At 38.1% G+C, this 13,782-nt stretch overlaps 1 protein-coding gene across 2 annotated transcripts in view; it reads right to left on the minus strand.

The window, feature by feature from the left end:
* The window catches only part of EGFLAM (EGF like, fibronectin type III and laminin G domains), a 148,863-nt gene that overhangs the window by 14,642 nt on the left and 120,439 nt on the right, over positions 1-13,782 (minus strand). For both annotated transcript variants that reach the window (XM_058170037.1, XM_058170035.1), the window contains 3 exons: positions 11,994-12,105; positions 9,165-9,281; positions 7,534-7,714 (listed from right to left, as the gene is read on the minus strand). In XM_058170037.1, the coding sequence (XP_058026020.1) occupies positions 7,534-7,714; positions 9,165-9,281; positions 11,994-12,105 (410 nt within the window). The remainder of the gene's footprint in view (positions 1-7,533; positions 7,715-9,164; positions 9,282-11,993; positions 12,106-13,782) is intronic.

Below are 13,782 nucleotides of genomic sequence, written 5' to 3' on the forward strand. Positions count from 1 at the left end.
TAAGACATTATCACTTGACAGAATTGTCATTATCTGACAGAATTGTCAGATTTTCAGCTGAAGGAAGGCTATAATCGGGAAGGAAGGAAGGAAGGAAGGAGGATCTGCATCTGCTTCAGATTTATTTTTGATAGTTGCATTGTTGTGTTTTTACCCCAGATACACCATTATGCTATGGACTACTGTGTCTAAGAAAAGTGGAAGTGGAAGCTCCTTGGAGAAGGAAGCAAGAGTAATTCTGATGCCATGTATATTGCTCTTGTAATGCCAGATCTCATCCTCTATCATTCTAAATAATTCTTCTCTAATATTCTACAGAAAATAACATTTCATCCATGTAAAATTCAAGGGTGAGTGTGTGTCAAACTGGCGGCCTGTGGGACAGATGCGTCACACACAGGCCACACCCACCTCCACTCTGCGAATGGGAAAAACATCAAGAAACATCATGTGATGGCAACGTGATGTTGCAAGTTTGACATCCGTGACTTAAATGCTCAGTTCTCCCATTTGCCTATTTCAGACAAAGGACTATGTAGAAGTGCTTCATTTTTTGCCAGGCCAGGGCAAAGCCATGCCTGGTTTTGTTTTGTTTTTCTTTCCCCAGCCATCCTCAACTTTGTATATCCCAGTAGCAGTGAGAGCTCCCTCTTGCCCTTCACACTTCAGCTCTTCAAAACCTTTCCTTCAAACTTCTGGGCACAGCTGCAGTTTTGCCAAGGAGCAACATTGCTTAGAGCACATACCATATTTTTTGGAGTATAAGACACACCTTTTTCCCCCAAAAAAGAGGGTGAAAATCTGGGTGCGTCTTATACTTTTTATTTATTTATTTATTTTATTTGCATTTATATCCCGCCCTTCTCCAAAGACTCAGGGCGGCTTACACTATGTCAGGCAATAGTCTTCATCCATTTTGTATACTATATACAAAGTCAACTTATTGCCCCCCAACAATCTGGGTCCTCATTTTACCTACCTTATAAAGGATGGAAGGCTGAGTCAACCTTGGGCCTGGTGGGACTTGAACCTGCAATATTGCAAGCAGTTGCTGTTAATAACAGGCTGCATTAGCCTGTTGAGCCACCAGAGGCCAATACTCCGAATGTAACCCTGCCCAGCTTCTCAAACGGAGCTTCAGAAAAAAAAGCCTCCAAATAGAGCTTCGGAAAAGAAGCTCCCAAACAGAGTTTCAGAAAAAAAGCCCCCAAATAGAGCTGCAGAAAAGAAGCTCCCAAACAGAGCTTCAGAGGCTTTTTTTCTGAAGTTCTGTTTTGGAGGCTTTCAGAGGCAGAAAAAACAAGGAAAAAAAAAAAGGCACAGAGCTCACAACCAAGGAACCTGTTGCTAAAATTCACCTCTGGGAACAGTTGATTGGGGGTATTCTGGGAGGCCAATCCACCTGTCAATCAGCTTTTTTCCTATTTTCCTCCCCAAAAACTAAGGTGCATCTTATACTCTGGTGTGTCTTATACTCCGAAAAATAAAGTATTTAAACATTGCGTAGAACATTTCAAGATAGCACCAGACCAGTCATTCCTAGGTCATCTTCATCGCGTGCAGTTGATCCTCTGATATTAATTTCAGGATTGTGGTGGGTGATCTTTAGTTGGTAGAACCAAGCCAGGTTGGAAAGTACACAGTAACGGCAAAAATTAAACAAGCCCCTCCCCTCTTAAACAATCACCTGAATGAGATGGACATTTTCTGATGCTGAGCTGGGAATTGGCCAGGATTTGTTGGACTCTGCTCACTATCAAGATTAATGAAATTATCTTTTTTTTATATCCATACCCCTGACAGCGTTCTCTTCCTCTTTACTTCCAGGGAATCCGTATGATTCCAAGATTTGGATTCTGAATACTTTTGCAAGAATAAACATGAGAGTTGGGAGGATCTAGACGAAGCCTGAAAGGTGGAAACTATATAATTTCAAAATCTTTCATTGCAATGACCTGGATGACCGAGAAACTCCATAGATATTGAGTGACGCACTTTGGGATGAACACCCTTCAAATGGTGTGGGAGTGTGAACAAACTTCCAGAAAAATAGCAGACTACGGGAACCATTTGCACTTCAGTTTGAGATGCAGGCAACTCATACTCAGCCCCAACAGCCCGTGCCTGTCTTCAACAGTGAAGGGACACAGTGCAAAAAACATCCTGCAGCCAAGAAGGCTCCACACCCATTTGCACTACACAGGTTACCCTGAGGACACAAATAAACCTCCAAGTGGCCTCAACGACTCTCTAAAAGAATGCAAATGGCCAGCTGTCTTCAAGGAGTATAAATCCTTCCATTCCCCACCATCCAGTTAGAGCTAAAGAAGCTTCTTGGACGAGAAGTGAAACGTCTTCAAAGAAAACCCCAAAAGTCCAGTTGCCTCTTGAAAAAGCGCCTTTGGGACTTTCATTGCAATTATGCAAGTTCTCAATACAAGCTTGATTGGCTATTTCCATAAGATTCTACACTGCGTTTACCATCACTAACAGTTCACACAACCACGCCAGGGTTTGGCCATTTAATCTTGTGCCATTTGGCCCTCTCTAAATATTCTGGACCTCTCAAAATATTCTGGACAACAGTTCTTCAAACCTCCGTCGCCTTCGACAAGACCTAAGTTTAACTCATAGAAACATCTATTGTAATGTCCTTCCTGTTAAAGACTACTTCAGCTTTAATTGCAATAATACAAGAGCAACCAATAGATTTAAACTTAATGTTAACTGCTTTAATCTAGATTGCAGAAAATATGACTTCTGTAACAGAATCATCAGTGCTTGGAACACTTTACCTGACTCTGTGGTCTCTTCCCATAATCCCAAAAGCTTTAACCAAAAACTTTCTACTATTGACCTCACCCCATTCCTAAGAGGACCATAAGGGGCGTGCATAAGAGCACAAACGTGCCTACCGTTCCTGTCCTATTGTTTTTCTTTTTCTTCTTCTTATATATATATATATATACACTTATACCTCCTAATATTTCCTCATATATATGTTTATATACTATATAATCTTTTTATGTGATGCTTATATATATTGTTGTGACAAATAAAATAAATAAAAATAAATAAAATACAGCAGATGAGAGCTGAAGAGCAAAATTTTTAGAAGGCACCAAATGCTCTAATTGAAATCTAGTTATTTGCTGATTTATAAAATTTTGTTTTTTAATTTTTTCTAGTGTTTTAAATCAGCTGTGCAAGCCAACTCACAAATGGCATTACCTCTTACCCTGTATTATTAAGTCATTTGTCTACATATAGTTATTTAGTTAATATGTGGGACACTTCTACTGGTCATAAATAAGAGAACAAGTAGCCGGATATGAGCCAACTCATAATAATAATGATACTGGGCATTACACCCATAATCCAGGAAATGATTATGAATCATACTATCCACAGATGGTATAAAAAGCAGTTTGAATCTTATGACAAAGTTCGCAAAAGAGGCACATAGACACACAATCGAACATATAATCATAGGCAGGCCCAGGGGACAAGGGAAACTGTGTGATGAAAAACACAAAAGATACAACGTGGCAAAACATTGTGGCATCTAAGTCAAGCTTTTGGAGCCATCATAGCTAAAAGTGAACATCTATGCACAGTTATTTCATAGAGATTTTACTTACTGTTCAAGCAGTAATTTCCACATTCTTCAGTGGAACAGCATAAAGCAGAAAAACATACAGATTTTATTTTTCAGAAGTAAAAAAAAAAAACCTTCTATATTCTATTGCAGTTTTATGCATGCAACCGTTAATGAAGGTTGGCTCACACATTTACGGACTGTGAGTGACATTCGAACCCAGAATTTTGCAAGGGGGGAAAAAAAGGCAGTCTAGCTCAGATAAATATTACACTTCTCCTGAATGTTACTGCAAGTTGTGGCTTTCTACACGTACACAGATGTCGTCAATAAGAAGGTAAAACCTGACCCTGATGGCTTTCGCTGCAATTGGCATGATCGGATTTGAATGGTGCCCCTGCATTCCTTTGAATGATGTCATACCAGAAACCAGTCAAGATCCCTGAATATTCTTTCTCTAAATCAGGCCAGTGGTTTCTAGCTCAGGGGTCTCCAACCTTGGTCCCTTTAAGACTTGTGGACTTCAACTCCCAGAGTTCCTCAGCCAGCTTTGCTGGCTGAGGGACTCTGGGTGTTGAAGTCCACAAGTCTTAAAGGAACCAAGGTTGGAGACCCCTGCTCTAGCTAACACTCAATCGTTCGTTGGATTAAAAGCTTCCACTGTGATTTAATTCATCTTCAATCTGGCTTTGGCTTCACATGGATAATGGGTTTTGCACTCCCGTTAGTCAAGACACATCATTTTCTCTACTCAAAATAAGTATGGCCAAGAATTTACTCAGAAGGCAAATTAAAGGTTTCTTCCTGCAACTCCTTCTACTTCCTTGGAATTACATCCATCAGCATATTTATTCTCTTTCTCTTTCCTTCTTTCCCTTCCTCCCTCTATTTTTTTCTGGATAGGAGGATTTGCCTCCAAATAGAACACCATACAACAATCAGCCAATCATTTTATTGATTGATTGGTTGGTTGGTTGGTTGATTGGTAGGGAAATAAAAAAAATCTGATTCTATATGATTCTGGAGTATAGAAAAGTCTAGGTAGGCTCAGAGTTATGATTACACATAAACATGATCTTGCAGGCTGGGACTCTGTTTTCTTCATCTTTGCCACTTTTCCTTTACAAAATTAGAAGCACATTTAAAAACCAGGGAAACATTAAAAGTTTGAGAAACTAGCAAACATCTAGAGAAAGTGTTTCTCAACCTCCACAACTTTAAGATGTGTGGACTTCAACTCCCGCGGCTGGCTGGGGAAATTCTGGGAGTTGAAATCCATACATCTTAAAAGTTGAGGTTGGAAAACCCACTGCACACTTAGCTGCAAGAAAAGCTGGTGTCCATGAACATTTGCCTATTCCTGCAATACAGGAATATGTCTTGCATAAAACGTTTCTGAGAATATTTGTTTAGAAACTACAGTATTTCCCCAGAAGACCTGAAATATATAGTTGAGGGCATTCATTCTGACAGTCCCATTGAGAAGAATGGGAAAGACAAAACAGCCACTTAAAAAACTTCTCCAGAATTGAACAAATAATTACAGTATGAAGAAATATACTGTCACCTACTGGAGTGTGTCCACATTGCAGTTTAGTTGTTGGAAAAACTGAACTCACTTAACAAGGCCTCCAGTTTGAAAAAGAAGTCTATCAGTTCACCCGAGTCCAAAGGGACAGACTTCCTTTTCCCCTTTACTTTTGTAAATAATTCTTTGGTGGTCTCTGAGGTGTGACTAAGAAAGGATTTGTTCTAGCTGTCAAATTACAAGAGATCCAAAGAGCAGCAAAGGATTAGAAGCCGCATTTGCAGCCGAGGCAGTTAGCACAAAGGAGGATAAAGTTACAAGGCTGTAAATCCCCTTGTTTAAGGGCATGAGCTGAATCCTGCTGAATAAGACAAGAGGAAGTTTCTCCTTCTCATGTACTGGCAGCACTGAACTTTTTAATTCTCGCTCAGGAAGCTTCAAAGTAACCTGAGCTCTGAAATTCGTCAGCATTTCAGAGGTGGTATTAGTTTAGGAAACTAACAATATATAACCATGGGAATTTGTAATGAGATAAATTTGGCTTATCTGAAAGTTAAACAAATGGGGGAATGGCACGCCACAGTTACAACTGGTGTGTGTGTGTGTGCAAAATTCAGAAAAGAAACAATATTCTGGGCAGCATTCCACTTATAAAATGATAAATTTGGGGATGTACAAAACAAAGTCAGCAACAACAAAAAACAATCAACCAACCAACACATTGTATTTGTCTTGAAGATGTTTTAATGTTTGTCTAAAAAAATAAAAAAAACTTTCAAAAAAACCCCCACGGATTTTTGGGTTTCTGAATTATTATTTTTTTAAATACTATCAACTGCAATTTCCTAAACTAATGAATCAAAACTTGTCTGCAAAATCAAATATAGATATAGAAAATTATTTGATTTTTTTTTACAGTTCTGTCTGTCACTGCGAAAGATGGCAGAGAAGGCCTTCAGCTTGGTACAAACCACAACAATGAGATTTATTTGAAATATAAAGTTTCTCAAGTGAACCCTGGTAGATACCGGTAGTCAAGAAATATTTCCCCTTTTTAAATGCATAAATGCTCTTGGTCAACCCATAAATTAATCCAGAAGATGATTTAGGTTAGATACAGACGCAACAGATTGCATTGATTTATTAACTTTATTAACTGCTGGCTTTGATCCTCTAAATCCCTTAATGGAATGGAATTGGCTTATTTGAGGAACCACCTCTCCCCAGTTGTATCAGCCTGTCCCATTAGATCCATCAAAGAGGACATGCTCCGTGTTCCATCATCTAGGGCAGGGTCTCCAACCTTGGCAACTTTAAGACTTGTGGACTTCAACTCCCAGAATTTCTCAGCCAGCTTTGCTGGCTGAGAAATTCTGGGATTTGAAGTCCACATGTCTTAAAATTGCCAAGGTTGGAGACCCCTGATCTAGGGAGCTACATTTGATGTGAGGCTTAGACGGTGGGTCTTCTTGGCCATGGCGCCTGCCTTGTGGAATATCCTCATTCTGTGAGGTAGTCTGGCACCTTCAAGACCTGGTTGAGCCACAAGGCCTGGAGACTCCAGGGAAATATGAACTAGTGAAATGGCTCCTTTATTATTAACATTGCCTATTATTTCTTTTTTATCTGTGTTTTATCATTTTTAATGTTTTTAATGATAATAATTGTTGCTATTTGTGAATTATTGTTTTCAGCTTTGTTGTACGCTGTCCGGAATCACTTGTTTTATGAGATGGGTAACTATATAAATTTGAAAAATAAATAAGTACATTAAAATTAGGTCTGTAATCATTGAGGAAAATCTTCAGGGAGGACTCACACCATGGTCAGCACTTCTTTACCCTCCTACCATCGGGAAGGAGATATAGAAGCACAGCCAGCCGCACAAACAGGCTGAAAGACAGTTTTTAATCCGTGGGCTGTCAGACTCCTGAATGTGAAATAACATCATAACTACGTAGTACGATGGACTCGCAGGGCCGGAGCAATGTGTAACATGTTCACACAGGTGCAATAGGACTGGGTGTTTGTTAATACGATTTATTGGGTTAGGGGTTTTCTGTCTTCACTGTGAGTTGTATTGTATTGAGGTGTGTGTGCACTGAGGGAGCTCCACCAATCTCATTGCACATATGTTGTGCAGTGACAATAAATGTTATTATTAAAAAATGAACAAACTTCTAACATAATGTGGCAGCTTTAACAGGAATGTATTTGTGACCCTCTTGTCTATCAGTGGTTATTAACCCTTCTGTGCCTCTTCTGTGGCCCTCTGTTTTTCATAACACAAAGCATATTGTATATGATTAAACAGCAGAAAATAGCATGCCTGACATTTTCCTGTAAGAGTTGAGAAGCAAAATCATTCTCAGAACATGGAATTGCTATGATTATAGCACTATATTACCTTTCTGGCAGTTTTGCCCTTCAAAACCCAAAGGGCAATCACATTCATACCCATCTTTCTTGGGCACGCAGGAGCCCCCGTTGTCACAGGGGGCATTCACACAGGGATGGACCGTGTTCCCTAAGTTGACTCCAGCTGTGAAATCCTGCTTCGTGTCTATCGTCCGGTCATTCAAAACTATCTTTGTTTAAGAGATAAGAAAGAAGCTTTAAAATTGTCTACTTGAAGTTTCTACTCTATTATCCATCAAGTTAATATCTTATGTTAAGCCTTTTTATTCAATCGAAACTAGAAGAGGAGAAGAGCAGGGGTGAAATCTACTTACCTTTCTTACCGGTTCGGAAGTGCATGTGCCGTGCACGTCACATGCACGCGCACACCCTCTGCGCATGGGCAAAACTTTTCTGCGCATGCGCAGAGGGTACAAAACACATCACTTTCTGGTTAAAACCAGGAAGTAATGATAGCCGGGCCGGTGGACGGAGCCTCGCACTGCGATTGCTACTGGTTCTCTGAACCACCGACCAAGATTGCTACCGGTTCAGGCGATCCGGTCCGAACCGGGAGCATTTCACCCCTGGAAAAGAGTATTTGGAGAGGTCAGTCTAACATCTGTTTACCTTCATTAATAAGCTGCCCAAAAACAATCTTCCAAAGGATTCCACTGTTTATCCTTAATGGTTTGGAAACAGGAATGTAACATGAATGAGCACTTTGGGGCTAAGTAATCAAAAAGCCTTGACTTAATTCCAGTTTTTTTGTTAAAAAAAATAAAAACATTGAATCAGTCTTAGATATTTAGATATTTGATCCCTAAACTGTAGAAGAGTTTGACCAAGACAGAAGTTTACAAGAGTTCTTTGCAAGCCAAACCGGAGATGTAAAAGAACCTTCTCAACAGAAATTTCAAAACAGAATCTTCCTGATCCAAAAGCTCATCATTTCCAGCCATGTACACCGTTTGCTTAATTTATACTGAACAAACTATTGTTCAATAGATTGGCTTTGGGTACTCTGAAATGGTGGATTAAGACATTTTAGGCTGCAATAATATGTCTCTAAAAGGTCTTCCAGCAAATAAGCTTCTATGGTGGTACTTTTCTGCCATCAAGAACGTATTACCACAGCCTCTGCAGACTCCCACCCCTGCAATTGATAATCTGTGCTAACCCTGGAGCAGGTACCAAAAAATTCCCTTCCTCTGGCTTCAGAAAGACTGGGTAAAATAAAACCAAATGATTTCATTTGGTTTTCAGAGGCTGAGGAATAATTTTAAAAAAGCTATGGTCCTCCTTCATATCTTCTCAGCTGTATATTTGTAGTAGATTTTGGATTTATCAGAGGTTCTGGCTGCTGATTGAGCAATATTGAAAATGAATTAAAACTGGAAGATGCTCAAATCATGGCCAGATGCCTTCATTCTCTTCACGCTGAAAATATGTACACGCCCAGTTTTGAATTCTACGTAATTCTATGTACAAAGTACAGCCTGATTTCTGCTTACTCATTATGAGATTTGGACCTCTTAAGAGACCTATAAAAAGAAACAGAATCAAACAGACTCGGATCTAATGTTAACCCTAAACATGTAAATAGCCAATAGCAAATACATTGTTTTGAAAAGCAGATACCTTCTGAATACTTCCAGAGAATGGTTTCAGAACACCTGAGTTCTTTTTCACATCGTCATAATTTGGTACTCCACCTATGAAGATCTCAGGGTTACATTTAATCTGTGTGAAAGCTCCCTGCCAATAAATAACAAAAAAATGAAAATAAATGCAAGAGAAATAAAATATATCTCTAGCTGTAGAGTGAGAGTGGTTGCTTCCAGGATACTGAAGTAATGCAAAAGGAAAATGGGACACTGAATAGATAGTTAATTTCTCTTTTTTGTTGTTCTGATTTGCTTTTCTTTTTCTCTCTCTTTCTTTTCTTTTTTTAGGTGACATCTAGAAGTTAGGTAGGATAGAAAGAGAATGTTTTTTAATAAAGGGTGATATGATTAAAAGTTAGAATAAGAGATAGAAGTAAGAGAGGGGGAATATTAGTGTATACACTTTTATATAACAAAATAAAAGCAATAACGAGAAAATATGGAATCACTGAATATTGATAGACTGTAACTTATTATTATTAGAAATCTATATGTTGATTGAATGTAATAACTATGATTAATTTTACTAGCTTTACTTGTATTAGATGCATGATACCCAGGTTCCATACTGTCCATGCATTGATATGTTTGTAAAAAAAATAAAAAACTTGAAAAAAAGAAAAGAAAAATGGGACACTGAAGACATGTCTGGCTTTCCTTCACACAAAATAATACATTTTAGACTGAAGATGGCTCCATGCAAAGCAGATCCGATGACAATAACAGAACGAAGAGTCAGCAAGTAGACCACTCTTTGATAATTCCTCTGGACAAGGACTGGATTTGAGATTGCCCAGAAGTGCTCCAGATCAGGGGTCTCCAATCTTGGTCCCTTTAAGACTTGTGGACTTCAACTCCCAGAGTTCCTCAGCCAGCTTCGAGCAAAGCTGGCTGAGGAACTCTGGGAGTTGAAGTCCACAAGTCTTAAAGGGACCAAGGTTGGAGACCCCTGCTCCAGACAACTACCGTTCATAAGGAGGCTACAATATAGCTGTCTCTGGTTGATGTAAAACTCTGGGAGATGAGGATATAACCAACTGCTCAAACCATGATGAGCGCTTTCAAAGAACATTACATTTGCATATTTCCTTTTCTAGTCACTTTGGAAATTGCTCGTTAACTGCTTTTTAATTGTTAGGAAGCTTTGAACTGACAGGTTTTTTTTATCTCCAGATGAATTCACTTTTTAGCAAAAGACTACAATTGAAGAAATTTCTCTTTTTATAAACAGCAAAAAGGTGATTAAAACTTTGATTTTAGAAAGTTACAAAAGGACTACTGGTAAGCACCCAGAGAAATTTGAAAAAAGGTATTAATTATAATGAATCCTTCCCATAGGAAAATGCTTGCTTTTTTAATTATTTTTTTAAAGGTAAAATAAGATTAAAAAAATCAAAGGGAGCCAGAAGGAAATAAATGTTACAATTAAAGGAGAAGAATATTTAAGTTTGATTTACAATTACAAAATGAAGTAAAATATTTTAACATTGGATATGTTGAAGGAATTTTTTGAATAATGAACCCAGCAGTTAATTTTAAGATTGTTTGCCTCTATAGAGTGTGTTGAAATGATGTTATGGTAGAGGAGCGAGTTCTACCTGACAAGATAAGAACTGACTTGAAAATGAATTTTTACCGGAATGACATGAAAAAAGATGCTAGACTGGACATACAAAAGAAACTGGTTCATGTCTTAATAATTAAAAGGGATATACAAATAACAAACATGGAAATGATTTGGATGATTTTTCTATACTGGATTTACAAAACAGGCTTGTTAAAGTTTTGGAAAATTTTGTGAAAATGGGCAAAGAAAAGATGAAAAGAAATCAAGTTCCACAACACTGTTTGAATGGACTAAAGATTAGATCTGTGATGGAGAACCTATGGCACATGTGCCAGAGGTGGCATGTAGAGCCCTTTCTGATGGCACACGAGCCATTGCCCCAATTCAGCTCCACTGCACATGTGCACGTGCCTCCCGCAGGCCAGCTAGTCCTTGGGTCTCTGCTGTGCATGCACGGGGGTGGGGCGCATGCAGGGGGCCGCACACTCGTGCATGGGGGATGGGGGCATGTGCAGGGCTGTGTGTGCATTGCATCTTGGGGGTTCAGGTGTGCATGCGTACATTGACACATGCACGTTTTGAGCATTCAGCCCGAAAAAGGTTAGCCATCACTGGATTAGATAGTTGGCTTCTAAGTAAAAGGAAGGAATATAAAGTTGATTTATTTGATCAAGGTCAAAAGAGACATGTGGTATCGCTGGTATTCTTTAATAAACTTTTGCTGATTTCAGGACTGAAATGACAATTCTTTATGGATTTCTTTATAAATAAGAGATGGGATATGGGAAAAAGAGATCATTTGTTCTATTTTAATAGGTGATAAATTGCTAAGATTATTTATGCTTGTTGGGTTAAGGTGGGAAGTCATTTCTTTGTATATTTATTTTTTTCTTTATTTTTCTTTTATTTTGTTTTCTATTTCTCTATTTTTCCCTTTTTGCTTTTCTGTGCCTTCCATTCATTCTTTTTATTCTTATATTTTCTTCAGTTGTATTAGCTTTTATTGCTGTAATTTTAAACTGTAATAAAATTAGTATTAAAAAATAAAAAAGCTATTTTTTGGCCTTATTTAGCCGCAGCAGAGTATTTCAATAAAATCTATTGAAGGGCTTCTTTAATTTTTTGTATCAATTTAGAAAACATAAAGAGCAAACAGTTTAAATCCAAAAAAGATCCAAACTTCAAAATTAAATGCATCTCTGTACTTCTGAATACATAGATAAGATCTTTTCTTACCTCTGCCATTCCTTCTACTGGAGTTTGCTTATCAACCTGCAAAATGCCATTTTTGGCTGTGCGTGACACTTTGAGCTCATGCCACTGGTTCAAAGTGATGGGGTCTTCGCTCCTATTTCAAAGACAAAATGAAACAGCCATGTTTGATCCAATGAGTGGAATCAGAGTGCAAGTGAGATATCAGTTTTCTAAGCTTAATCCCGTAGAAGACAATACTTGCATAAGTTGATAACATATTTAAGTCTGGGTATCTCGAGTTTTAAGAATTTCATACAGTAAAAATGACTGCTATTGAGAACTGGGAATCCTGTGATCATTAAGAAGGAAAAAAATTCCCCAAACTAATATCTTTCAGTTCTAGGGGAGTAAAATCTATTAGGCTCAAGCTAGGACATAAAGAATGTCAGTTGAATTCCACCATAAGAGAAGCCTAAACGATACATACTGTAATAGTCAGTTTAATCATCTTCGTTTAACAACCCCATAATCCCTTGTGGGGTAGAGTCTGGGCAACTGAATGGAGCTAACAGATTGTTTACTGGCCGGATGCCCTTCCTGACGCCAATGTGGAGATTTGTTCAGCAGATATATTCTCATTGTGCCCAGAGAGAGAAACACCTGCCGCTACTTAGGATCGAACTCACAGCTTCCTGATTGTGAGGGGAGAGCTCCACCTCTAGGCCACTGCACCACTCCTGTAATAGTCAGCCTTGACTTAAAAGGAGGCATATGCACGTCTTATGCAAAATGCCATAAAGATTGTTCTAATGAGGGATGAAGCATAATATGACAAGTCTAATCCAATGGTGAATAATACTCGATAATAATGCGAAACTTTCTTTTTTGATTCCTGGTGCTCTCAACATGCAGTCTGTCCAAGCCCAACTATTCAGATCAAGAAAAGACCTTTCTAGAATTCATTCTGAATGTCCTACTACCTGTGCTTCACAAAAGTGATGTTACAAGCACCAACAAGCACATGATTAGGACTTGGTCAATATAATGGAGACCAGAAATATGCATCACTATCCAATGACTTTATATCATTTGTCAATTTCATAATTACAATGTCCACAGTGCCACAACTAGGTGACGCCAAGGCTTCAAATGCAAAACAGAGATGTTAATATTAAAAATGGATGTTTTTAATTTTAGAATGTTTATTTTATAGTCATTTTTGTATTGTATGCCACCTAAATTTTGTAAGATGGGCAGTTTTCGAAATGCAAATGAATAAATTAAAAAAAATTGTTTTGCTTGCGGTTAAAAAAACTTCTGAAATTACGGGTCAATTGTGTGCTAGAGTTAGATTGCAGCTTGGAAGTTCCAACAATGAGAAGCTGGAATTGCTTCCTTGTAGAGTACAGCAGAAGAGCTATTACTTAACCATCCCTGCTTCATATTAGTTTTAGGAGCTAGAGAACTGCTTATTTTAAAATAGAAATTTCAGATGCTCAGATATTATACTATTATAATTAGTTTCTAGGCACAACTTCTAGAGTTTAAGAGGCTCTGCAATTCTCAATCATTTGAAATAATCAGGTAAAATAATAAAGTAAATTATTTTAATAAAAGAAGAATAATAAACCAACTATCAATCTCCCAGAGATCAGTCAAAGTTCCAGAGGAAATAGAGTAGCTGGAGAACTTCATCTGAATCATGAAATAAACATATACCATGAGACATAGGAATGAAATTGATTTCATTCAAATTTTAATATGAAACCTGATCAAACCTGAAGTTCCCAAGTGAATGTATACATCAGAACGCAAATATCTACTGAATATT

This window comes from Ahaetulla prasina, chromosome 2 (genome assembly GCF_028640845.1).
Source record: "Ahaetulla prasina isolate Xishuangbanna chromosome 2, ASM2864084v1, whole genome shotgun sequence".
Taxonomy (NCBI): Eukaryota; Metazoa; Chordata; class Lepidosauria; order Squamata; family Colubridae; genus Ahaetulla; species Ahaetulla prasina.